This window comes from Mauremys mutica, chromosome 3 (assembly GCF_020497125.1).
Source record: "Mauremys mutica isolate MM-2020 ecotype Southern chromosome 3, ASM2049712v1, whole genome shotgun sequence".
Taxonomy (NCBI): Eukaryota; Metazoa; Chordata; order Testudines; family Geoemydidae; genus Mauremys; species Mauremys mutica.
The window spans coordinates 41,912,477-41,940,458 of record NC_059074.1 but is presented as its reverse complement, the minus strand read 5'-3'; the positions used below and the strand labels follow the sequence as shown (position 1 = coordinate 41,940,458).

General features: G+C 42.3%; 1 protein-coding gene across 2 annotated transcripts in view; it reads right to left on the bottom strand.

Annotated features, from left to right (window-relative positions):
* The window catches only part of ARHGEF10 (Rho guanine nucleotide exchange factor 10), a 184,889-nt gene that overhangs the window by 21,975 nt on the left and 134,932 nt on the right, over nt 1–27,982 (bottom strand). For both annotated transcript variants that reach the window (XM_045011710.1, XM_045011712.1), the window contains 5 exons: nt 25,657–25,778; nt 23,397–23,483; nt 20,369–20,592; nt 19,009–19,166; nt 7,348–7,490 (listed from right to left, as the gene is read on the bottom strand). In XM_045011710.1, the coding sequence (XP_044867645.1) occupies nt 7,348–7,490; nt 19,009–19,166; nt 20,369–20,592; nt 23,397–23,483; nt 25,657–25,778 (734 nt within the window). The remainder of the gene's footprint in view (nt 1–7,347; nt 7,491–19,008; nt 19,167–20,368; nt 20,593–23,396; nt 23,484–25,656; nt 25,779–27,982) is intronic.

Genomic DNA, 27,982 nt, shown 5'->3' with positions numbered 1-27,982 from the left:
GGGGGGGTTAGCCTGTGGCTGCCCCCTCATGTGTCCCGATATTATGTTCTTGTCATCTGGTCACCCTATTTTTACACGTTGTGCCAGGAGGCTGCTTACTGGAGTGTACAGAGATGTTCGTATATGATTAAGAATCCCTGTAATACCTCCCCTGCATGGATTCAGCCTCAAGGATTCAAGAGTATAGAACTGTTCTATGTCTCACAATACTGAGAGACACTCTCAATTTTATTCTCACATTTTAAAAATAAATGTTCGCTGTTTATGGTTCTTAACCAGATAGTATTACATTCTGGTCATTTAGTGTCAGCATCTAATCCACACCTTTCTCAAAGACCATTCACATCAGGCCAAATTCTTCTCTCAGTCCATCTTAGGTACTTTCATGGGCTCCATCACCATAGTATCTGGGCATCTCACAATTTAAAATATCCTCATTAACACCCCTGTGAGGTACGGAAAGTTTTATTATCCCCATTTTACAGATGGGAAACTGAGCCACAGATAGTCTAAGGGCTAGTCTACACTTACCGTCCGGGTCGACGCGGTGAGTTCGACTTCTCGGAGTTCGAACTATCGCGTCTGATCTAGACGCGATAGTTCGAACTCCGGAAGCGCCGCGGTCGACTCCGGTACTCCACCACTGCAAAAGGCGGTGGCGGAGTCGACCTTGGAGCCGCGGACTTCGATCCCGCGGCGTCTGGACGGGTAAGTAGTTCGAACTAGGGTACTTCGAGTTCAGCTACGCTATTCACGTAGCTGAACTTGCGTACCGTAGTTCGACCCCCGCCCTTAGTGTAGACCTGCCCTAAGTGACTTGCCCAGAGTCACTCAGGAAGTCTATGGGAGGACAGGGAATTGAAACTGGGTCTCCCAACTCCTCTACTAGTGTCCTAACCAATGGGTCATCCTTTCTTTCAGTCACTGTCACATTACTTGACAACATACCTGACAACTGTAACTCCACTTATGTCTATAGAATTACTCCAGATCCACATCCATGTAACAGAGGAGAATATAGTCTATCTTCTCTTATTATTCCTATTTTCATGCTTGCTGTTTAGTGGGTTTTGAGGGGGAGGGTTTTGGGTTTTCTTTTTTGTATTTTGTTAAGGAATTGTAATATTCCTCAAGTGCACGGGTTATAGTAAATGAATAGAGAGGGTGTCTCTTTGGCTGTTAAGTTATGCTCACATTCTCAATTCTGGTGTGTCAAACTGCATTACCTTTTGGCCTTACTAGTGACCACACTCTAGAAGGCAAGGAGAGCATCTCTGCTGTATGCATTTATATCTATTATTTTACAGTGACATTTTTACTCAAGTAGCATAGAAAAACTGGACACTCGATGAAGCACGGTATTGTACATTTTCCCATTCCTTAAACTCCCTATCTCACCTCATCTCAGTTTTTCTTAAATAAGATACACAATTTAAACATACAAATGTATAATTTGTCTAATAGAGCAAGATTTGGAGACATTCATTTGTCACACTGCAGGCAGATCCCCTGGGTAAGTTGCTCATCCTTCTTATGAGTGAATTTCCTGATACAAACATCCATAGTACATGTAAAAATTTCATGACAATCATGGCTTCAAAAATAATGTGCTTTTGCTTTACAGTATCACACACAATTATGATGATATTGATAAATGCATGTTGATAAATCCTCTTAGGGACTGATCCAAAGCACAAAGCTCATTTCTAGACTTCTGGCTTTGGATCAGGCAGGTAATTAAAGTAATGATACAAAATTTAAAAATGAACCATTTCTGAAGTGTTCTGCTCTGACCATGAGCAGGAAGATGATTCTATTAGCACAACTGCAAACAATTCACATCGGAGTCTCTAACTCATCTGTATTTACCAGCTAATTCATTAAACTACCACATAGTGTGTGCTTCTGTTTGTACAGTTATCTGAGACAGCTAGAAAAAAAAATCTATTAGCCATGCTCCCAGCCACATAGGGAATGCACAAAAAGCCATTCTTCTCAACCAAATGGTCTTCTAATATAGAGTAGGAGCAGGAATGTACCAAAAACCTGGACATTCTTTTGCCAGTGCATAAATCTTTTCACTGAAAGTAGCTGCTGGCATCTACACTGATTGCATTACCCATGTGAAATACAGAAGTTGATTTTTATCTTTAAAGAATGTAGTTCATAGAACAAGCTATTGAGTGACAAAACCGGACCTATACCCAATCTTTATGTAAACAGTCACAAGTTCTCAATTTAGCATTTTGTATTTCCCCTTCTTGAGTTTTCATAAGCGCATTCCCTCTCTGCCTTCCATTCAAAGCCCAGGTTTTTTTCCCCCCCTCAGACTCTCTTGTTCCAACTCTATAGCAACAACAGAGCTGCAAAACACATTTTGGATGCCACAGTCGCTCTTTCCAGCACTGGAGCCTGACATGGCCCACTATTGTTTTGACAGTGTATTGCATAGTTGAATTCTTTCTTTTCAGAGGTTGCCCACTTGCACAGTGCAAACTCAGTTGTGATTCCAGGCCTAAATAGCTGTGCCAAGAACTGAACCATGGTTTCTCAAGCATAGCAAGCTCCACATAATGGGTCTCTTTGTTCATGAAATGGTGATTGACTTTTGCTACTTTAAAAAAATTACAATAGTTGGGCAACGTAAACACAGGAAATTTCTGTTTGTTTAATACATTTCAGATCATTCCACTTAAATCTTTCAAACTAAAGTAGTTTGTCTATAATTAGCCAAGTCTTGAAAAATAGGATTATTTTTCATTTACATAGTGACTTTCAGCCTCTAAAATACTGAAATATTTTAGAAGTGAGGTCCCAATCCTGCATGAGTCTGTTTGCACAGAGATAACCACAGGATCAGGGTCTAGACACACAGCAATATTGAAATGCTGCCACCTTTTGGTGGGAGGTCTGTAGGGAAACAGGACCCAAAATGCTAAATATTGCATTAGTGGGAGGGAAAGTAGTGAGGAAGTGCAAAGGCAAACGCCTACACTTGGGCAAAATGTGTATTGGGATCTTTAATACTATGCAACACCAATTCCTTGCTTTCCAAAGTATCCCTGGCCAAGGGGCTCCGGGCACTGTGCCATTTCCAAAACCATACTGAAACATTACAATTAAAACATTATTTACATTAAAACAAAATGAATTTGAGGGAGCCCAATCCATACAGAAAAAAGGGGGAAGGGAATGAGAGCCAGCAGAAATATATAAAGGGCCAACAGCAGTCATTTAAAAAAACCAAACATTAGAAATGAAGGCTTAGCATGCTTTGAAAAAGCAGGGAGAGGTGGAGTAAGATAGATTTCAGAGGAGAGGGAGTTCCACACACAGTAAAGGCATGGATTGCTGGCTGAGGAAACATATGAAAATAAGATCCCTAAAAGGCAGGCAGTGCCTCATCAGGCAGAGGAGTGGGATGAGGATTTGGCATTATAATTTCTACAAATGAACTAGTGATGCACAGATGTACACTGTCCTATCCCAGGAAGTTTGGTCTCTGCCCTGGAGGAATGCTTTAACAATATTACCAGCTGAGTGCATCCAAGCTGCCTCATCCTTATCCTGCTAAAGCAGAAGCTTTGCTACAGGGTAGCGGATGCTCATTCCTCCTTCATGTCCCCTCTCATTGAAGGGAGTCACTCAGGGCTTGGCTACACTTGCAAGTTGCAGCGCTGGTAGAGGCTTTCCAGCGCTGCAATTAGTAACCGTCCACACCTGCGAGGCACATCCAGCGCTGCAACTCCCTGGCTGCAGCGCTGGCTGTACACCTGGTCAGGTTGGGGTGTAGCGATTGCAGTGCTGGTGATCCAGCGCTGCTCATCAAGTGTGGACACACACCAGCGCTTTTATTGGCCTCCAGGGAATAAGGAGATATCCCAGAATGCTTTTAACTAAATTACTCTCTTTGTTTTGTTATGCAGCCTCTCTTTGTTTTGTTGTGAACTCCGATCGGAGCTCCGTTGAACTGCTTATCTAAAAAAACAAACACTGATCACAGCAAACAGGAGCTATCTGTACCTGGCTGTGAACGATCAAATGAGAGGCAGGGAGTGAATGTTTGCTTGACAGAGAAACAGCGTTGGATGCAGGCTGTTTGCAATTTAGACTAAGGGTTTGCGAACATTTTGTGATTTTTCAATCCAGGAAGCTAACACACAGTGTTGGCTCCAAAAATCCACTCTCTCTATCTTCCCCGCTCCCTGTCTCAGCACACCACCCTCCACCCCCCTCTTTTGAAAAGCACGTTGTTGCCACTTGAATGCTGGGATAGCTGCCCATAATGCAGCACTCCCAACAGCGCTGCAAATACTGCATATGTGGCCACACACCAGCGCTGGTAGCTGTGAGTGTGGCCACACACCAGCGCTGTTCCTGCACAGCTGCATGACCAGCGCTGTAACTCCCAGCGCTGCAACTTTCAAGTGTAGCCAAGCCCTCAGGGCATGTCTCAGTGAGAGACGAGGGGATTTACCAAAGCTGTTTAAGAGCTTCAGATATCCCAGGGCTTATGCCCTGTAAAGGTTCCTGCTAATAGGTAGCTCATCTCAATCTCCCACCAATTCACCTTTCCCATAACCACATGGAGCCATGCACACAAGCAAAAACAACATGTTAAAAGAAAGGCAAAATAGAAAAAAATTGAAAAGTGGGAGCATTCACTCAGATCAAACAAGTCATCCCAGCAACTGTGGTCACAGAAAGAAGGAAGTAGAAAACTCACTATCACCGCCCAAGTCCTTGACAGTGAATCCTGCTACCAAGCTTACCAAACAGACAATAGTGAGGAGAACCATGATCAACAGTGAAACAAAATTAATAATAAATCACACAAGCAAGGAGACTGTGGCTCTCACCGCAGATTCTCATCTGAAAGAATTCCACGCTGTAAGAATTCATGGAACATAAAGTATCTTCCTGGCAGGGGGAAGGAAAGACTTAGCCCTGTTAGGATTTAAGCCCCCTATGTTTAGGCCACTAAGCCATGCCCCTGATAGAGTGGTGGAAGATCTGGAACAGGCACAGGGTGTAAATCTCTTTGGCAGAGCAATCCTGAATAACTGCCTGGACCCTCGAAATTCCATCTGTCTTGAAAGAAGAGAGAGCTGGTTTCTACAGAACTCAGCATGATTCACTGGAATCCATCCTCCAGTATTCCTTTCCCTATTCTGAGTGTAAAAGAAATGTGAAAGCTCCTTTCCTCTTCAGCCAAGTGCTCCTGCACTAGCCACTGTACCTGTGAAGAGGAACAGCACTTTGGGACTGGGCTACCCGCAGTCTAACAGCTAGCTTAAGTGAACAGTCTAGAGTGAATTCTCCTCCCGGTCACACACATGCAACTCCACTGAAATCATTGATGTCAGTGCGGTTACATGCAAATCATGTAAGAATTTGGCCCAAGCAGTTCTGTGAGAGGAATGTTAATGAGCCTACTGAGGCAGTGTGCAGCTGGGTCCCAGAGTGTGGGGGGATATAAACCTGCAACAAGGAAAGAGCAGTAGGGAGAAGGGAAGAAAGATATGAGGAACATGCTGCCTGACTCCCTCCTTTCCCTTGACAGCTTCTCAGGATGTGAAAAAAGCTGAAACTGTGTCCAAGGACTTTTTGGCAGATAAAAGTCTGCACTTATTGTTGCTAATTTGAACTGATCACTTGGAGAGATCACTCCACATTGGTGCTCTGCCAATCAGCCTTGTGATGGAAGTCGTCCCCTCCCTCTCCCCCCAAGTATATTCACTGCTTCAACTGGCCTGCCACAATCAGACACAGGAAGATTTTACTGGTGGCTAAGGAGAGAAAACAGGGAGGATTATGGATGTGTTAAGTAGTCTCCACAAGGCAAAAAGCCACATCTAGCTACACAGAAGCAGAACTGTTGCCTGGAACCAAGCTTGTCTTTCAGGGTTTGTCTGCACAGTAGCTTTGCTTGAGCCAGTGCTTAAAGACAGCATTTGGGCCATAGCAGCAAGGGCTGTGGCTTGGGCTAGTCATCAAGGGTGTTTCATAAATTCAAAGACTTTAAGGCCACAAGGGACCATCATGATTATCTTGTCTGGCCTATCACATGTTGCAGGCCACAGAACCTTACCCACCCACTCCTGAAATAGATCCCTAACCTCTGACTGAGTTACTGAAATCTTCAACTCTTCATTTAAAGACTTGAAGTCACAGATAATCCACCATTTACTCTTGTTCAAACCAGCAAGTGACCCATGCCCCATGCTGCAGAAGAAAGTGAACTCCCCTCCCCCCCCAGGGTCTTTGTCAGTCTGACCTGGGGGGAAATTCCTTTCTGACCCAAAATATGGTGATCAGTTAGACTCTGAGCATGTGGGCAAGATCACCCAGTCAGACACCTAGGAAAGAATTCTCTGTAGTAACTTACAGCCCTCCCCATCTAATGTCCCATCTCTGTCCATTGGAGATATTTGCTATCAGCAGTCATGGATACACCATATGCCATTGTAGGCAATCTCATCATACCATCCCTTCCATAAACTTAAGCTCAGTCTTAAAACAAGTTAGTTTTTTGCCCCCACTGCTCCCCTTGGGAGGCTGTTCCAGAACTTTACTCCTCTGATGATTAGACTCCTTCATCTAATTTCAAGGCTAAATTTATTGATGGCCAGTTTGTTCTTGTGGAAACATTGGCCCTTAAATAAAACAACTCCTCTCCATCCCTGGTGTTTATCCGTCTGATATACTTATAGAGAGAAATCGTATCTCTCCATCTCCTTCGTTTTGTTAAACAAGCCAAGCTCCTTATCTCATCTCGTTAAGGGATAGTATTCAAGCAGTTAGCCTGAGCCACCACCTGTGCAGCTGCAGCTACACTGCTAATTTTAGTGCTCTAGCTTGAGCAGTATTAGCATTAGCACATAGATATCCACCCAAGCTGGGAACCACACCTCCCAACTACTGTACATACGTACCCTAAGAGTCCTGGTCTCCAAATTAGTAGACAACTCATGCTGATTTCCAGCACACTCTCTCTCTCTCTCTCTGTGTCAGCTCTCTTGGGTCTAGATTTTAGAGCTAGTCCTTACACAAAATACCCTACAGTTTCCAGAAGTCATATGACAATTTAAGGGGGTAAAAATCAGTCCAAAAATCCATACAAATTATATTGGCAACAAATGCCAATATAAGAGAAGTTCAAGGTGCAGAGAAGGTGAAATCTCTATGACACAAAATTAAACAACTCAAAACTACATTTCTTAGAGTATTCAGTGGATTTTATAGCTTGTCTGAACCAATTTTTAATGCTTAAAGTCTATCCATTGTTATTTAGAATAATGGTGTTTCATGGCACAATACGCAAATAATACTTGTAAAAACATTTACCTCTACTGTATGTGTCTCAGTACTGATTATAAAAATTTGTCCACCAGACGCAGCCCAAATGGTATCTTCCATCATGAGTAGACTTCTAACTGGCAGAACCCCTAATTTCACTACTTTTTGGGGTTCTGAATTCCAGGCTCCATCTTTACAGAAGAAAAGAAGCAAGATGAAATGTTACACACATAAAAATGTAAGTTTTGATTTTCAAATTCACTTAAGAACAAACAGTTTGGAAAGCAGTATGCCTCACCGAGCAGTGACTGAGCTATTAGCACCTATAAAACAAAAGTAGTAACAGACAAACACAGAGACTAGCAAGCAATCCACCTGAAACTTGGAAGAGTACAAATTATCAGTTACAAGAAAGCATTTCCCTACATGCAGGATACAAGTAGTGACACTGCAAGCTAACTTGGTTTCTTGTTGACACTTGTGTAACATCTCTTGTCCAAATTATGGCCTTAGTTAGACCTGTGTAAAATCAGTGGATTGTGCAGGTGTAACACGGGGCACAATTTCAAGACATTGGGGAGGCAGAGGTGTAATTGAACATTCAACTGGCCTGCAGTATCTTTACAAGTAGTGATGACGTATGAGAAGGAAAGAACACAGTTGGACTTTCAGAGCTCATGCTGAGTTTGCAGAGATGGCAGCCAGAAAAAAACCTATTCATTTGGTATTTAAGCAAATTTTATATGGATTTGGTTGGATGCTATTAACATGGAATACCACATTGCCATTTTCAAAGTGGCGCTTTGCAGAGCAGAACCCAATGGGTTTGTCTCATCTTACTCTCCACTAACTGCAATCCAACTCTCAAAGCATTCATTTATGAGAACTGCACACAGCTACAGTCACTCTCCAGGAAAGAGAAGACCGTAGCTGGCCTATTACAAGATGAATTATCTTTCGTGCTAGAAAGGCTCAAAGTCCAGATGCATGAAGCAGTCAGTGACAGTTTTACTACAGCTTCTACCACGTTAAAGTGTCTGCCTATCAGAAACTTGATGGGATGGACTTTCTGCTACTAGATTCTTAACTTTCAGAAATGCATTTTAAAATAGATTAAAGACTCATTTTGTGCCATATCTTCTGTGTATAGTTCAGTTTTATTGAGAATTCATTCTGGTTACAAACCATCCTGCAGTTGATTCAGACTGGATATAGCAGACCAAAATTAGATTATCCCTAAATACATGGTGTAACATCAGGAATACAGTATCCTTCTGCTTCAGCCTGCATACCACCACTTATCAGTGTGGTCAGACTGCTGCTTGACATCTCTTTGAAGCAGGGATTGAAAATTAAATAAATCACAGCAGATTGCTTTGTTAGAGATTTTGCTTTTAGCACCATGACCTTGTTTTGAATATTTTTTAAATGCTACTTGCATACCTACATTTTGAATTGCATATAGAATTAAATAATAATTTTAGTAGCTTTCACATACATTAGTTTATTTCTGTCGTGAACACTCACTCAATATTAAATACCCACAATACTGCAATAGTATCTTTGAACCACAGAATTGTAAAGCTGGAAAGGACCTTGAGAGGTGATCTTGTCCAGCCCCTTGCACTGACGCAGGACTAAATAAACCTAGACCATCCCTGACACGTATTTATCTATACATAAAAACCTCCCATGACAGCATTCCACAACCTCCCTTGGAAGCCTATTCCAGAGCTTAACTATCCTTATAATTAGAAAGTTTTTTCTAGTATCTAACCAAAATCTACCTTGCTGCGGATTAAACCCGTTACTTCTTGTCTTTCCTTCAGTAGACATGGAGAACAATTGATCACAATCCTCTTTATAACAACCCTTGACTTATTTGAAGACTTATCAGATCTCCTCCGCCGCCAGTCTTCTTTTCTCAAGATTTTATAATAGGTCAGGTTTTCTAAACCTTTTATTGGTCTTTTTTTCTCTCTTCTGGCCTGTCTCCAATTTATCCACATCTTTCTTAAAGTGTGGTGCCCAAAACTGGACACAGAGCTCCTGCCAAGGCCTCACCACGGCTACGTAGAGCAGGACAATTACCACTCATGTTGTACATATAAGATTCCTGTTAATACACCCCAGAATGATATTTGCCTTTTTCACAGCTGCATCACATTGTTGGTTCATATTCAATTTGTGACCCACTATAACCCTCATATCCCTTTCGGCAGTACTAGCACCTAGCCGGATAGTCACCATTTTGTATTTGATTTTTCTTTCCTAAATATAGTATTTTGCATGTGTCTTTACTGAATTTATCTTGTTGATTTCAGACCAATTCTCCCATAAGGTAATTTTGAATTCTAATCCTGTCCTTCAAAGGGCTTGCAATCTCTCTCCAGCTTGGGATCATCCACAAATTTTATACACATATTCTCCACTTCATCATCCAAGTCATTAATGAAAATATTGAATAGTATCAAACCTAGGAGAGACCCAGGCAGGATCCCACTAGCTAGATCCTCCCAGCTTAACAACAAACCATGGATAACTACTCTGAGTATGGTCTTTCAAAAAGTTGTGCACCCATTTTATTGTAATTTCATTTAGACCACACTTCCCTAGTTTGCTTGTGAGAATTTAATGTGGGACCATGTCAAAAGCATTACCAACATCAAGATAGATCAAGTCTACAGCTTCCTTGCTATTCACTAAGCCAGTAGCCCTGTCAAAAAAGAAAATTAGGTTGATTTGGCATGATTTGTCTGACTATTACTTATCACCCTATTATCCTTCAGGTGCTTACAAACTGATTGTTTAATAATTTGTTCGAGTATCTTTCCAGGTATTGAAGTTAGGCTCACTGGTCTATAACTTCCCAGGTCCTCTTTGTTCCTATTTTTAAAGATAGATGCATGTTCACCCTTTTCCAGTCCTCTGGGACCTCACCAGTTTTCCATGAGTTCTTGATAATGATCACTTAATGGTTCTGAGATTGCTTCAGCTAGTTCCTTAAATTCGTCAGCTTCTGCCAATTTGAATACATCCAACTTATTTAAATGGTCTTTAACCTGATCTTTCCCTATTCTGGCTTGTGTTCTTTCCCCCGTTGTTCATATTAATTGTGTTAAACATGTGGTCATGGTTATCTCTTTTAATGCCTATTTTGCTTCAGATTTCACTAAACACCTCAGCCTTCTTGGTGTTGTCCATTGCTAGCTCTCCTTCCCCGCCACGTAGTGAACCTTCACTTTCTTTCTTCTTTCTCTTGCTCATATGTATTTATAGAACCTCTTCTTATTGTCTTTTATGTTCCTTGTCTTATTAATAAGATATATAAAATGTATTTGTTTCTAATATCTGTGTGATTACACTGAGAAAATGTCACCTTACTTGCATATCTATCTGTGGTCTGTGAGAGCTCCGGTAACGCTGCCCACTTACTGACATCAACAAAACACATAAGCATGTGGTCAATTTAAGCATATACTTACATAAGCTCTTATATAGATTATATGGTCTTTGGGACAGTGATTCTCTCTTTGCTACCTGCCTATATAGTGTTTAGAACAATGGGGCCCTAACTCTTGTCTGGGATTCCTGGACACCACGGTAATACAATAATAGTAATAATGGTAAACACATGCATAAGTGTTTGCTGAATCAAGACCTAAACAAAATTGTGGTACTCGTCAACTGTATTGCCTCTGATATCTGCAACTATATAACTGTTCTTGACACATGTTTAGAATGTGGTTCTAATCTGAAAAGTATCTTCGTATAAAAGACACTGAGTTCCGTATTCATTGTGTCACAACGATTTCTATATCAAATGAATTCAGTCTGCAAGTGAGAAGAGTGTTTCCAATTAATAGCCCTGCAAACCATACCTGTGACGTAAAACTAATCTGTGTTCTCTCTGACTCAGGCATTACCACCAGTAATAACAAAACTTAGGGCCATATGCCTTCCTCACTTCAACCACATTGTCCTCAAATTAACTGCTGTGGTGGAAACTGCATAATTATTTAACTGAGGTCATAATTTGAAAATAACAAAGGTGCACAAGTGCCCTACACTTAGAAGTCTGTTTACTATTTACATTGACTATGTGCAAGTCAAAACAGAATCCAGTTCACTGTCCCTGAGCTATTTTGCTTCTTCAGGGGTAAGATTAGTAAAACATGGCATAGTCTTACTATGTCCGCTAAAGTACACAGACTTTGAATTTGCACCATGAGTAGATCTCCTGAGTAAGAAGCTGGGTTTTTTTTAATATAGTCACTTTTCAGAAATGAATCACATATTAAATTCAACTAGAGACTATCTTGTTCATTGATTCAACACCATTTCTTCTCAGACATAAATGCAATACTCTGTTTATTTCCTGCATGTCTGAATTTGGTGTAAAACATAACAAATGTATAACGATTTCCAACGTATTCCTACCTTGTCTCTTTCAGGGTCATCATTTATTTTTAAAAGTTAGGCATTTAAGGCCTTATTCAATATAAACTGAAGACAGTGGATGTCTTTTCCACTGACTTCATTCACTGAAGATCATGAAAAGACTCTCATTGATTTCAATAAGTGTCTGGATTATGCCCTTAGTACTCTTGATGACTTCAATACAACTATTCATGTGAATAAGGGATTGCAGTCCTTCTTTAGCTAATTTTGATCTCATATATCAAAAAAATCTCATATATAGTCCCTACATGTAATATGTTATATATGAATTAAAATAGCAAGGAAGATCACCAGCTGATATCCATTACAGATACTATTTTGTTTAAAAAAAAAGTTTAAAAATTTAATCCAACTTGATGTAACAGAATTTGGTTTAGTAGTCACTCTCTTCAGAGACTTCATTTAGGTGGATCAAAAATTTTCTATTGGTACTGATAGCACAATAGGCCCAAGTCTACATTCTGTGAAAATCCAAAACTCAGCATTTCAGTGAGATTTTGGGTATACAAAAAATGCTGGATTGGGACCTAAATGTTCTTCATGCTATCATGTATTTGTGCAATGTGCTTGGTTTTCAATATCATTCTCTAATTTTGTGTAACCCACACACCTCCTGGGTGTGGTGCTCTGTCCCATCTAGTGGCACTGAAACCACTTAGAGAGAGAGAGATTAAGGAGTCTGCTCTACAGCCTTAGCTAACAGCCATGTGACTTTTAGCTCATGCAGTAGAGGCTCATGCATTTAGCTCCAAAGGGCCCAGGTTCGATCCCACTCGCTGATGACCGGGGTCTATCAGTGTTACATTTGCACCTACAAATAATTATTTTTGAAGTTTGATGCTGCAATAAACTGAGGATACAAGTGGTAGTACTTCACCTTTAACTACCTAATTGCACCTGTAAAGCAGGTAGGTGGAGCATAACCTGGCGTATGGGGTTATAACACCACTCAAATTTGGCCCACGCCGCCCCTCTGTTCTGATGGAGGGGCAGCTGAGCCAAATGGTGCTGTGAACAGGGAATCCACTTTTGTACAGCGGAGTCCGCTGAGAACTCGACTCCGGGCATCACCAATTCATGCATTGCATGGGTGAGAGAAGGGAAACTCCCTAGCAGAGGGAGACACGGGTCCCAGTGGATGGGTGGGGACGGACAAGCAGGGACCAGAACAGCATTCTTGGGGCGGGGGGATGTTTTTCTCCCCATGTAATAGTCTGAAGGCAAAACTGTACTATTGTATAATTTTATTCTCTGGTTTTGGTACGATACAACAGGATTAAAAAAATTACTTTCCCTGTCAAAATGTCCTTTTACAGCTTGCATTCATTCCACCGCGCCACTCCTGGTGCCATTAACTGAGCTCAACTTAATATGCATCTTTTTGTCTGGTAACTTCCTGTCTTACTCAGCAGCGCCATTGATGATTTCAATAATGCTGCCAGCACAGCCCTGGGAATAGGGTTTGTTAGTTTATTTGTGCAGTGGAGCACAAACATTTTTATATCATGTGGTATATGAACAGTGGGCTAGTGATTTATTTAATTTCTTGATGATAGGACAAAGGATTTAAAAGCAAACTGATGTTTGCAAATAATAGCACATTTCCCATCATCGGGGGATAACTATTTTAGGGCTCATCCCTGCCTTCCTCTGAATACAGAGTGCATCTTCATATGCCTAGGAAAACCCTCTGCTGCACACGTGAGCACAGTAAACAGTGTTTTCCAGATATGAATCAACATTACAGATCAAATGGCAGGATTCCAGTCTAATATAAAAAGTTATAGACTTTCTGATTCCAACTTCTTTTAAGTCACCTACATAGGTAGCACTGAAAGTACCTGCCTTAGGTAAGTAAATAAGATTAGGTAACTAACTCAATATTTGCAGTATTCAAGGTATTTCCTGTAGGGAAAGGACATACTGCCAACACCAGGATAATAGTATTTATCTTTTTCAGTACCACTACTAGACCATCACCCCTGTACAGTTGATAGTATTTTGTTTAGTCCAGGTTTAAATTTCATAAACAAAGGGGGCTCCCATCACTTCCATTAGGAGACTATTCCACAGACTGAGAGGTCTCACTGTCAGGAAGTTTGTTATAAATTTAAATTGTCCCATTCCTAATTTCATCCCATTCTTCTTATATTCCCCTTTAACTCTGCAAGATAATGTCTCATCCTCCTTGGTGTTAATCCCTTGCAAATGTTTGCAGATTGTTATCATGGTGTTACTTGGTGGTTGCTTAGCTAAATTCTTTCACTATTTACTCGTAAGTTAATTTTTCCAGTCTCCGGATGATTGCTGCTATTGTTCTCTGAATTCCACACACTAAGTCAATGTTTTTCTGGCAATGAAGTGCCTGAAACTGAACACAATATTCCAGGTGCAACATACCTAAATTGTATGAAAATTGAGTGTTACTTTCCTGTCCTGAGACACTATGCCTCTGGGAATGCAAGCCAAATGAGCACTGACCTTTTTCTGCTACCATATCTCATAGCTAACACATCTGCGTGGCTGTTCAATCACTCCCACATCTCTACTTTCCAAGTTTCTTCTGCCTGCATCCCATGAATATCTGTGTTTTGCATAATTACCTCACAAATGTATTAGGTGTTTTTTTGATTTTTTTTCCTCCACAAGTTGGACCTTAATAGTATCTTCTGGCCATGCTTTTACTTTCCTTAGTATGGTTTTTTAATACTGGTGTTTATAGCTTCTCTTAGTTTAGGATCATCACTGCTTCCCCCTCTAGCCTGCGTGGGCCCAGCAGGGTCGAAGTCATTGAAAGAGCAAGAGAGACAGGCTTCCTGCTCTCAGTTCCACTGCCTTTACTTGGAACTAGTATGGCCCAGAGCAGCCGGGAATTGCTATTGGATGGAAAGTCCTGCTGAGCCCCAGGCATGGATGGAAACTTAAGGGAACTGAACTGATAAGCTCTACCAAGTCTCTACTAAGCATGTGCAAGCTGTGATTTTTCAAAGGCTTATAACTTGGTCAAATTTTGGTGGGTTTTCATGAGGATGGCAAAAGGCACATCCCTGCCATAAATGCCACCCTCTGGCCATATTTCAAGTCTCTGCTCCAAAGTATGGAGGAGCTAAAGCTTTTCAAGAAAGAGTCACAGATATTTTTAGCCTGGGCAAAATGATGTATTTTTCCTTAATCTTGTTCTCAGTAATGTCTGAACTGTTTTGGTAGAAAAATAAATAAATAAATAATAATCAGCCTCAGTCAGATACCCAGCATGTAAAATTTCAGCCCGAAGAGCTAAAGTTTGGCAAATTTATTAGCAACTGAAAACAGGGTCTTACAATGGGAAGTGTCAGGCAACCTTAACAACAAGCAGTGCTACCCACACTGCTTTGTTATGGGCAGATTCATTTTTTCCCCAGTAACACTACTCACATATGTAAAATAGGACTGGACTATTAGGACAATGTCCTTTTGTCTGTGTGGCTGTTTCACAGAACCATCAGGAAAATAAACTACAGGAAGTTTGAGGCACAGGTAGTACCTCAAATTACTTATAGCTCACTTTTTGAAACTGATTAGATTTCAAGAAGACGATGTTCCTTTACCTTTGTTCATTACTTACTGCTGTTTAGCTGATTTACAATGGGAAAGTAAAAACATTTTGACAAATGGTTGTCTAGTTACATAAAACATTGTTGTCCATACAGAAATATGCAAGTGAGGGAGTTTGGCTGTGAAAATTCCCCAGTCCTCCTTCTCCGCCTCATACACATTCCTTCAGTTTGCTAAACATGCCTTTAAAAGGAACAATTTGGGACAAATCCTGCCCCCCTTCCTACAGCCATAGTGTGCTCTGGCTGCAGTGCAATGGGTAAAAGTCTTACAGTGCAAAGAATAGGGGGGCAGGATTGCAGGAATGCACACACTGGCCAATTTGAAGCTGTACTAGATGAAAGCAGTGGGACAGGTGAGACTCATTTTGGGATTGGAAATAGAATGAGAAAGAGCTGATGGATATGTGACTACACACATCCACTGCCCATTCTGTTTTTTGTGGGAAGGAACAAGGATTGAACCTGCAAAAGCAGCTGCGAAGCGGCTATGCAGCCTGGAAGAAAGATTTTTCCTTCCTTACCCCATGGAACTCCCCAGCGCACTGCCCAATTATGGTACTTAAAATGTGCACTGGGATTAGCATTTGCCTTTCTCAGACATGCAGGTAAGAATGTCTTACAGTGTAGCAAGCTGCTTTTATCTAGAAAATATCCAATATTTCACTTTTCAGTCTTGCCCTCTTTTTTAATCTGTATACATCAAACTATTAGCACATTGAACTGATGTATGTGACTGAAAAATGACACACAGTGTAGAACTAATGGTGACATTTTTATTCTGTGCTGATAAATTACGTGAAATACTTATTAGGCCACATTCTCCGTGTCTCTCGTTCCACAGCTCAGAATCATCTGTCTGGTAAAATAGGTCAGTGCTTCGTAACAACACTCCTTCAGGGCTGACTGTGTCTGGATAAGCACACTGTGTCTTACACATGACCACAGCAGCAAACTATATGGAAAATTGATACTAATATGGAAACAAATGACTGGTAACATTTTTATTAGGTGTGAAGAGCTGTAATAACAGACGTGAGGCAAGCTGTAGGAGAAGGCACTGCAAGATGAGTCAGAAATGGCTGCATGTAGATTTTCCATGTCAAAGGTTCAGGTAACTTGAACACAATCCTTGTTAGATAAGTTCTTTATACTGTACAGCACTGGTCTCTGACTAAGGGCATTTTCCTCCCCTTAACTGCCTCTGCAGATGTGGATCCCAGAGAATCCCTGCATCTCTTCTTGCCTACAAACGGGTTCTACTCTCTTTTTTGGTGGAGTGTATCCTGTCGCAGTCCGTTGCACAGTTATGGCTATGTATGGCCACTTGTCGGTCCATGGCCATCTTGTCCTGTTAACAGGACAAGGCAGCCTCCATCTTGGACCAAGTTCTTGTTGTATAGGAGAGGGCAGAGACTCAATCCTGCCCAGCAACACTGGCTGTGTATGCTCTCCTGGGTTTTTGTTTTTTTTCTCTCTCCTGCTGGGCCATCTAAAGGTCAGGCTAGTTCTGTGTGTGAAGGCCTGATTCTGCCCGGCAACCAGTTTTTTTTGGGTCGGTCGTCTGGAGCAGGGGTCCCCAACCCCCGGTCCGCGGCCCGGCCTCTTAGAAACTGGGCCGCGAACTGACCCAGTGGACCTCCCGCAGGCGTGCCTGCGGGAGGTCTACCCGAGCCGTGGGACGAGCGCTCCCTCCGCAGTCATGCCTGCGGGAGGTCTGCTGCTCCCGGGGCCCCGGGGGACCTCCCGCAGGCATGACTGCAGACGATTCGCTGGTCGCGCGGCTCAGCTGGACCGCCCGCAGGCACGCCTGCGGGCGGTCCACCGGCTCTGGTTGAGCTGCCGCAGGCGTGCCTGCGGGCGGTCCAGCTGAGCCGCGCGACCAGCGAACCGTCCGCAGTCATGCCTGCGGCAGCTCAACCGGAGCCGGTGGACCTCCCGCAGGCACGCCTGCGGGCGGTCCAGCTGAGCCGCGGGACGAGCGCTCCCGACCGGTCCCTGGTCCTGAAAAGGTTGGGGACCCCTGACTTAGAGAGTAGCTGACCAAGGGGGTCCAGTCCCCGCGGTCTGAGTGAGTGGAATCTGCCCAGCTGCAGCCGCACCACACTCTGGATTTATCCTCTGTGTGAACGCAAGGGTGGCTGAGGCAGTGGCCCGTGGGTCTCTTTTCTGTGTTGCACCGGGCATCGCCCTGACGAACCCGATTCCTACCTTGAGAGATTGGTGTGCCTGTCTATTTGGTGGTGTGGTGAGCAGTATACAGTACATTGTTATTGGTTTGAATTTGCTTGCATTGTTTATCTGAGTCCCAGTTGGAAATTGCCTCCTCCCCCGGCCCAAGGTGTAAAGAAATCCCTAAATAAACACAGCCACTTGGCTTTTCAGTGTTACCCTGGTCCTGCCTGTCTTTTCCTCACTCAATACCAAGCTTGAACGAACCCCCAGCTAATTCAGACATATCCTTCTTGGAAGAAGCTGTGCGAAGACGGCTGTAGTTTTAAATCACTGCTCAAACACACCACATTCTGAGGAGATTGTCAATTCACTCCTTGTCCCCAGCCCTACAGCCATATATAGCAATTGGGATCATCAGAATGATGTTGTGGGATGCACCTGAGCATGATCAAGGCCACACCATTGCTCCATCAGGGACAGGTTCTTCCCTCTCTGTGGGTAAGCCTGCAGTAGAAATGCTACAGCGCCACAGCGGAAGATATTCTTCTGTTGCTGTAGTAAATCCACCTCTCCGAGAGGCACTTGCTAGGTTGACAGAAGAATTCTTCCATCGAGCTATCAGGGTCTACACCAGGGCTTAGGTCAACTTAATTACATTGCACAGGGCATGATGTTTTTCACAGCCCCGAGCAATGTAGTTAAGCTGACCTAACTGTGTAGTGTAGGGCGGCCTGACATTCCGTTGGGGGAATATTCTTAAAAGGGCCTGTGGTCTAATGCAGCTCTCCCTGGAGCTCAGTGAGGGAGACAAAGAGGGGGCCACTGGGCTGAACATGGTAGTTGGTGGGAAAGAAGCATCCTTCACACCTCTTGTTTTGGATTCCTCACTGCCAAATAAAACCATACCTTAAAATCTTTTCAAGTGAGAGCAATAAGAAAGGAAGGCCTCTTTGTGAGGTGCATGAGCAATGTATCTAGAGAGGAACTATCCATCCATCTGCACAGTTTAGTTACCATTTCAATTTGGATTTGCTAAAAGAGCTAGCAAAGAGAAACAATTTCCCTTCTCAGATATTGGGAATAGAATGACATTAGCATCTGTACTATGTTAAATGCAGTATCTTGATTGTTATCACCCATAGTAAGCTCTCTAGGCAGGGAACAGTCTTTATATGTGTTTTACAGTAGCTAGTACAACTAGGACCTGATCCTGAGTGGGGTCGCTGACGGATAACAATGTGCATAATAACAATACTGATATAAAGATAATAAATCAGGACTAACAGCCAAACACACACCATCCTTTGGAAAGAACAAAAGCCATAAGTCTATAAAGAAAACATTTCAAAAGTAAATGTTTGCATCAAACTGTAGCAACTTCAATTCAGAAGCTGTTCAGGAAAGGAAAAATATACCAGTGGAAATCTGCTTCTGCCAAAATATATTGACACAGGAGTTCCTCAGGATGTTATTACTCTACCTTCTGCTTTTGTGTAGATTGCAATGTTCCCATTAACCAGACCAGCAAACAAGTACTGCGACAGATATGTTAGGCTCATGACAGTTGATTTTTCTGGGGTGAAGAAGTGCTGAAGTCGGACTTTCTTTGAGCCTTGATGACTCTTGTAAATAGAAATGCTACCAAAAAAAAAGGAGAAAAATGTAAATATGTCTTGTTCAGTTCCTACTATAAAGGTCACAAAAGGCTTTACGGTTAAAAAAAGTATTGGGGAAAATAGGTACTTTATTAGGCTAAAAAATGTAGTTCATCTAGTCATTTTCATTATTATTTTATGCCAAACAGTAAATTCCTTGCATTAGGGAGACTTCACCTCAGCTGGAGAGACCTTCCTTCTAACAAGACACTGTCCTCTTACAGACCCAGAGTTGTATCTCTCAAGGGCCTGATTCAAAGCCCAGTGAAGTCTTTTCATTGACTTCAATGAGCTTTGGATCCAGCCCTACCTGACAGAAGAAAGAAGAAAACAGTTCAGTACCAGAAATCAATTTATTTTTAAATTCTTTGTCATGGTACCTATATACTATCATGATGCATATGCCAGAAATGATAGGTAAATAGGCATGTCTGGCATGCTCTGCAGTTTACACATGCAGAGAACTAGTCTGATTATGCTTTATTGCTTTCAATTTAGAAAATATACAGCATTTTTTTAATAGAAAGAGTATTCACTTATTTACACTTGCAGGAAGAGCACACAGATTCCCAATACTTATGTTCTCACCATCCTTTGCTTACCATACCAACAACTTCACATAAATCTATTTCTGTTTGCCACTACTGTACAGAGATGACCTAATGAAAAGACTCAGTTCATACATGATAAACAACATCAACGTGTTCTATCTTATTAGCATGAAAAATTTCTATCAAATCCTGCAAATGCAGGATTATAAAAGGTAAATAACTACTTGCTTTTCGTGTTGCTAACAGCACTTCATCATTTTCAAACCCTCCTGATTATTAAAATGATGGAATGATGTAATATCCTTAAAAATCCATACTGATGTCCTACAGAGATTACATTATTTAAAGGAATTAAACCTTTTTCTTCAGAGATATTTGTTAGTCTCTATGGTTTTTATCCCATGTATGATAAGTTTAAAAAAATTTTGTGTGGAGGTTAATTTTTATTACATGTATGTTGTTACTGGGTTATGTGATAGGATCTTGGGACAACTGATGGGTCCGTTTACTCATAGGTGTCATTTTAATATGATTTTCTGAGGTGCACGTAGCATTGGATGGATAATCTTTTATTGCAGAGTAATAAACAAACAAGTAAATAAATTATATGCAATATGTTGAAATTGACCATCACCTTCCTTCCTCCATGCCCAGGCAGACAGTAGGCACTTTTAAGGTTTTTGTAGCCATATTTTCAGACTCTGGAGCCACATTTAACTCTTTCTGTTTCTCTTCCTCTGGAATGTAGACCATGCAGAGAATGCGTGATTCCACATTGAAGCACTCAATAACCTTGGGGCTGGAGTTTTGAAATGAAACAATTGCAATTTGGCCCATTTGATTAGTGCAACTGCCAATCTGAATTAGAGAGTGACGAGAAAGGAAAAGATTAACATCCTTCCATGGCAAGATCACAGTTAACCATGATAAACACATGGCAAACTAATTAAAGACAGCTTCTCAGCTTCTAAGCACTTAAATGAGCTTTCATGTGTTAAGTTAGCACACAAAGTTACAAGAAAATCATTAAACACCAACCAAAATATAGTTTAAAATATAGCAAAAGAACATGAAATTGGTTTTCCCAGCACACTTGTACACACAGTTCTGACCTTTCTGTTTCTAAAGGAAGGTTATTGTGTACCCTTTTGAGACATGTGTGTATACATAATGCAATGTAATACAAATATAACACATAACATTAGTGTGATATAATGCTTCTGTAACTAATACATTTTAGAAAGCTTCACTATAAACCCTAGAGCTGGAAGTTTAAGGCTTATTATTTTCTGTAATTTGAGGGCCTGAAACAAGTACTGTACCCCAATGGAGAGGATTACCAGCTCCCCATGGTATTAACCATCCATTTCTATCCCTGTCGGTTCAGGAGGTATTGGACCCTAAATATCTCACTGTACAAAGACCAAATATTGCCAGCCCTGAACGTCATACCAGTGTGCATTAGGGAGGTGGGAAGGCTGGGAGAACTTCCACTTTAGGGAAAAGAAAGAAATGTGTACATAGGAATACTTTAAATATTTATAAGAGAAGAAGAGAACATTCCGGTGTTGTATAAAGATTTTATTGGCATAAGTTTGAGATGACTGTATTCATAATCAGCAAAGCCAGGAATGAGTTACACAGGTCATCTCAAATCAGACCTTTGAAAATAGTATTTCCACCTTTTGCTTCTACTACTGGAAGTTGCCAAAATAGCAGCCTCTAAAAAAGTGACAACATGATGAGATAACTGGCTCTGTAGATGGGGGGAAAGCAGTGGACGTGTTATTCCTTGACTTTAGCAAAGCTTTTGATACGGTTTCCCACAGTATTCTTGCCAGCAAGTTAAAGAAGTATGGGCTGGATGAATGGACTATCAGGTGGATAGAAAGCTGGCTAGATTGTCGGGCTCAATGGGTAGTGATCAATGGTTCCATGTCTAGTTGGCAGCTGGTATCAAGCAGAGTGCCCCAAGGGTTAGTTCTGGGGCCAGTTTTGTTCAATATCTTCATTAATGATCTGGAGGATGGCATGGATTGCACCCTCAGCAACTATGCAGATGACACTAAACTGGAAGGAGTAGTAGATATGCTTGAGGGTAAGGATAGGATACAGAAGGGCCTAGACAAATTAGAGGATTGGGCCAAAAGAAATCTGATGAGGTTCAACAAGGACAAGTGCAGAGTCCTGCACTTAAGACGGAAGAATCCCATGCACTGCTACAAACTAGGGACCAAATGGCTAGGCAGCAGTTCTGCAGAAAAGGACCTATGGGTTACAGTGGACGAGAAGCTAGGGGATAGCTCAATGGTTTGAGCATTGGCCTGCTAAACCCAGGCTTGTGAGTTCAATCCAGAAGGGGGCCACTTAGGGATCTGGGGCAAAATCAGTACTTGATCCTGCTAGTGAAGGCAAGGGGCTGGACTCGATGACCTTTCAAGGTCACTTCCAGTTCTAGGAGCTAGGATATCTCCATAAATATAAATACGAGTCGCCAAGAAGGCTAACGGCATTTTGGGCTGTATAAATAGGGGCATTGCCAGCAGATCTAGGGACGAGATTATTCCCCTCTATTCAACATTGGTGAGGCCTCATCTGGAGTACTGTGTCCAGTTTTGGGCCCCCACACTACAAGAAGGATATGGAAAAATTGGAAGAAGTCCAGCGGAGGGCAACAAAAATGATTAGGGGGCTGGAGCACATGACTTATGAGGAGAGGCTGAGGGAACTGGGATTGTTTAGTCTGCAGAAGAGAAGAACGAGGGGGGATTTGATAGCTGCTTTCAACTACCTGAAAGGGGGTTCCAAAGAGGATGGATCTCGACTGTTCTCAGTGGTACCAGATGACAGGACAAGGAATAATGGTCTCAAGTTGCAGTGGGGGAGGTTTAGGTTGGATATTAGGAAAAACTTTTTCACTCAGAGAGTGGTGAAGCTCTGGAATGGGTTACCTAGGGAGGTAGTGGAATCTCCTTCCTTAGAGGTTTTTAAGGTCAGGCTTGACAAAGCCCTGGCTGGGATGATTTAGTTGGGGTTAGTCCTGCTTTGAGCAGGGAGTTGGACTACATGACCTCCTGAGGTCCCTTCCAAACCTGATATTCTATGATTATGTATGGAAAAGCTGTTAAAATTGGTAGAGGTTTTAAAAAATCCAGTAGTTATACTTTTTGGCTTGTAGGAATGTCTTTACAATTGGCTTCATAATATTATGCCAGCATAGTTTTACATCTAGAGGATATAAAAAATAGTCTCAATGGAATTTTTAAAAACTCTTTAAAACATTTCTAAATTATAGAATAGATGATGGTATGTTATGGTCTCATATGTGGTTTTATTGCAACTCATTTGAGATCAGCTGCATGGCTCACTTGTGGCTATGCTTAGTTCTTGGGAATTTCTAACAAACCATGCCACCGAAATAATTTGTACGTGTGGATTTTTTTTCTCTCTCTCTCTCTCTCTCTCTCTCTCTCACACACACACACACACACACACACACTTATGGGGACAACACTACTGGATTTCATTTGTAGTATTTAGCTATTCAGAATGTGCATGCATATCAAATCCATGTATTGTGGATTCTTACAGAAAAATAAGAAAGAAAGATTGAAGAAGAAAAAAAAAACACCCCTCACTTGATGTTTGAAGACTTAACTTACCCACAGAAAACCATGCTCCATGGAACAGGAATCTGACTCAGTTTCGCTACAGAGGTAAGGGTCAGGATTATAAGTAGCACATTCAATCTTGAAAGAAAGAATGAAAAAATATTAATATTTACAAAGAAGCAGATACATCTGTCCTTTCTGAAGGCCCCATGTCAACTAAGCATTTTAAGCATACATTTAAATTCATCCTAATTCAGCAAAGCACTTAAGCACCACACTAAATGCTTTCCAGAATTGGGACCCTTAGGAGGAGTAATGGATTTACATCCTCAGTTTAACATCACTGGAATTGCTCTTTAAAGTTTAGATATACATTTTAAAATACATTTAATTAATCTAAACTAACATTTACACACATCACATCATATTCAATTAAGTAAAAATGTATTTTCTGAAGGCATTAAATAAGGAATTATGCTTTTAGGTAAATAGTCTCCATCTGAAATGTTCACTAATGATCTTCTCTCTAACAAAGAAAAAGTTGTGGAGTCTGCTATTGCTGTTGCAATGTGAGAGGAAAAAACTCAAAATTGGAGAATTTAAAAACTAAGAAATAAGGTTATTTTAAAACTCATTCATATACAGCACTATTTACTCACTAAGGAGAAGTGGGTGCATAAATTAGCCTCCTAAAAATCCTACCTTAGGTACATACGTAAACAAGTTGATTTTAAAAACTGCAGAGCACCCAGCAACCACCTCTGAAGTCAATAGTTGTTGCTGAGTGCTCGGCACTTTTGAAAATAAGGTCACCTATTCTATGTGTCCACATCAGGATTTATGGATAGTTTTCTCAAAGGCAAGCTTTATTATCTGCCTTCTCCGTCAAACCAACATCTGACTGCATGGTAGCCCATTAAAAGAGAAGAAGGCGGCCACTGAGAGATCAATGGAAACAAGAGCTCTCCAAGACCAGTTCAGCGCATTGCTCGCTGACACTTGCTGAAATCGCAAACCCCAGTAAAGTGTATTCTAGTTGCTGTGATGGCCACATCCATTGTTGGTGAAAGAGACAGAATTTGAGGTTTGGACATCTCTTGGGCTGCTTTTTGTGTCTTTATTCATGACTTGGTCAAACCTGACAAAGTTTTCCATAATTAAAATAGTGGCCCTTTAGCCCCTAATTTGGCAGGATTGTAAGATCAGGGCCTTTGATAGGAAATCTGTTTTAAAGGAACAGCATCCATGTACGATAAAACAGTATGCGTAGCACAGCAAAAGATGATAGGCAAGGCCACCAGGCTCTCAACACAGTCTGATATGGGGCTCCTGTGGCCTGCCATATGCTGGGGCCTTACTTCCACACAGCAACAGCAGAGAGAGCCCTTCCCACTGCAGAGAGACAAGATAATAGCAAGGTGGCTCCACCAAGAAGTGGCCAGGCCTCCCCATGCTATTCTCAGGAGTGACAGCAGGGCCCCCACCTCTTGGGAACAATAGGGATGGTGGTAGAACAGCTCCCTCCTTGGGAGTTCTACACTCTCCTCTTGTCAGTGGTGGCATGGGTAGTGCCCCCTAGAGTAGTGAGTCTTAGTGTTAACTCCCCCTTTGAGATGCATAGAGAAACTGACACATCTCAGACCTATTGTTTCAGGCTCTCTGCAGACTCAGGCAGCCGTCATTGCAAGCGTTACACTAAGTTACACTTCCAAGCTTTTCTTTGCAACTATGAGGGCTAGAGACTTTCCTATTTATTTTAAGTAAGTTGAGATTCTATTGTAATCACATGATCCCAGCAGCTAGGTCTCAATTTACATTTTAAAATTAAATTTGATTACTATTCAGTAGGCTCTGAGTCAAAAACTATTCAATATAGCTAGAGTACACTGTTTTATGGGACCCAAACATATCTGGTTTTATGGGAGACTGGAGGTTTTACCATGGATTTTGGTTACTATAAATTGTGGTTCTCCTCTGAAAAGGGACACTGTAAATATGACATCATGCGGGGGGGTTCATGTTTAATATCTCAATTATTTATAAATCAAATGTGATCAGTTTATTTTTATCACTAAAGTCAGCAGCAGATATGAGTTTGAACAGACTTCAGGAAAGATCCATTAAGCACAGGTACCATTTTTAGATCACTTTTTAAAGTAAAACTGCATTTTCACATAAGAACCCTGGGATACATTAGCAGAAGCTTGCAAAAGCAAGCCTGAATCAAACCAAACAAATGTATTCCTAAGATGTGATTGTATGTTATACAAATGAGCTCACACATATTACTTAAGATACCAACATGATTCACCTTAAATTCTTGTTGTTTGGCCACCATTACTGGCATGTGTCTAACAAGGAGAGGATGCTTCTCTTTTTTGATCTGATTCCCATCGTCTTCTACACAGAACCACCCCAGGAGGTTCTCCTCTGCTGTAATGGCAAAAAATAAAAATACCACACAGTGCTTTCACTTAACAGTTGCTAACATCTCACTAAAAATATAGATAAAACAAACTGTTCTACCAATCTTTTAATCCCAAACAGCCCCAGTTTATGAAAGAATAATATTTGTTATTACATCTGTATTTTGGGGGGGTATGTGACAGATGTAAAACAACACACTAATATTTAAATCTGGAATGAACTATCTACCACTCTTTAATTTCATTCCATTCAAATTCAAAATGATCTGGACAAACTGGAGAAAAGGTCTGAAGTAAATAAGGTGAAATTGAATAAGGATAAATGCAAAGTACTCTATTTAGGAAGGAACAATCAGTTGCACACATACAAAATTTGAAATGACTGTCTAGGCAGGAGTACTGCGGAAAGGGATCATCTGGGGGTCATAGTGGACCACAAGCTAAATATGAGTCAACAGTGTAACACTGTTGCAAAAAAAGCAAACATCTTTCTGAGATGTATTAGCAGGAGTGTTGTAAGCAAGACAAGAAGTAATTCTTCCACTCTACTCTGCACTGATTAGGCCTCAACTGGATTATTGTGTCCAGTTCTGGGTGCCACATTTCAGGAAAGATGTGGACGAATTGGAGAAAGTCCAGAGAAGAGCAACAAAAATGATTCAAGGTCTAGAAAACATGACCTATGAGGGCAGATTGAAAAAATTGGGTTTGTTTAGTCTGGAGAAGAGAAGACTGAGAGGGGACATGATAACAGTTTTCAAGTACAAAAAAGGTTGTTACAAGGAGGAGGGGGAAAAACTGTTCTTCTTAACCTCGGAGGAAAGGACAAGAAGCAATGGACTTACACTGAAGCAAAGGAGGTTTAGGTTGGACATTAGGAAAAACTTCCTGTCAGGGTGGTTAAGCACTGGAATAAATTGCCTAGGGAGATTGTGGAATCTCCATCATTGCCAATTTTTAAGAGCAGATTAGATAAACACCTGTCAGGAATGGTCTAGATCAGTGGTCTCCAACCTTTTTACACTCAAGATCACTTTTCTGAATCTAAGGGCAACCCAGGATCTACTCCACCCTTTCCCCAAGGCCCCACCCCTTCCCCAAAGCCCCACCCACTCACTCCATCCCTCCCTCTCTCCATTGCTCGCTCTCCCCCACCCTCACTCACTTTCACTGGGCTGGGGCAGGGGGTTGGGGTTCGGGATGGGGTGCACGCTCTGGGCTGGTGCCGAGGGGTTTGCAGTGTAGGAGGGGGCTCTGGGCTAAACCTGGGGCAGAGGGTGAGGGGTAGAGGAGGGGGTGAGGGGTGCAAGCTCGAGGAGGAAGTTTGGGTGCAGGAGGGGTCTCCGGACTAGGGCAGGGGGTTGAGGTGTGGGAGGAGGTGCAGGGTGTGGGCTCTGGGAGGGAGTTTGGGTGCAGAAGGAGGCTCCGGGCTGGGGCAGAGTGTTGGGGTGCAGGAGAGGGTATAGGGTGCTGGCACTGGGAGGGGGTCAGGGCTGGGGCAGGGGGTTGGGTACAGGGTGCTGGCTCTGGGAGGGGGCTCAAGGCTGGAGATTGGGGTGCAGAAGGGGTTTGGGATGCTGCCTCTGGGAGGGGGCTCATGGTGGGGCTCGGGGTGCAGGAGGGGGTTCATGGTGCAGGAGGGATATGGGGTGCTGGCTCTGGGAAGGGGGGTCAGGGATGGGGGTTGGGGTGTGGCCTTTCACTGGCCAGAACTTACCTCCAGTGGCTCCCAGTCGGCGGCAGGCGCAAGGCTAAGGAAGGTTCCCTGCCGACCAGGGCCCCACACTGCTTCAGGAAGGGGCCAATGCGCCCCTGCGGCCCGTGGTGGGGGACACATGGCTCTGCGCACTGCCCCTCTCTGCAAGAGCCAGCCCTGCAACTCACCCGGCCAGTGGAGCTGCAAGGGTGGTGCTTGCAGGCAGGAGCAGCGCACAGAGGAAGACCCCTGCCCCTCTGCCCCCGGGGCTGCGGGGCTGCGCTGGCCGCTTCCGGGAGCGGTGTGGGGCTGGTGTAGGCAGGGAGTCTGCTTTAGCGTCAGCCCCACTGCACCACTGGAGATTGCGATCGACTAGGAGATTTTTTAGGATTGACCAGTCGATTGCAAATCGACTGATTGGTGACCACTGGTCTAGACGATACTTAGTCCTGCCATGAGTGCAGGGGACTGGACTAGATGACCTCTCGAGGTCCCTTCCAGTCCTATGATTCTAT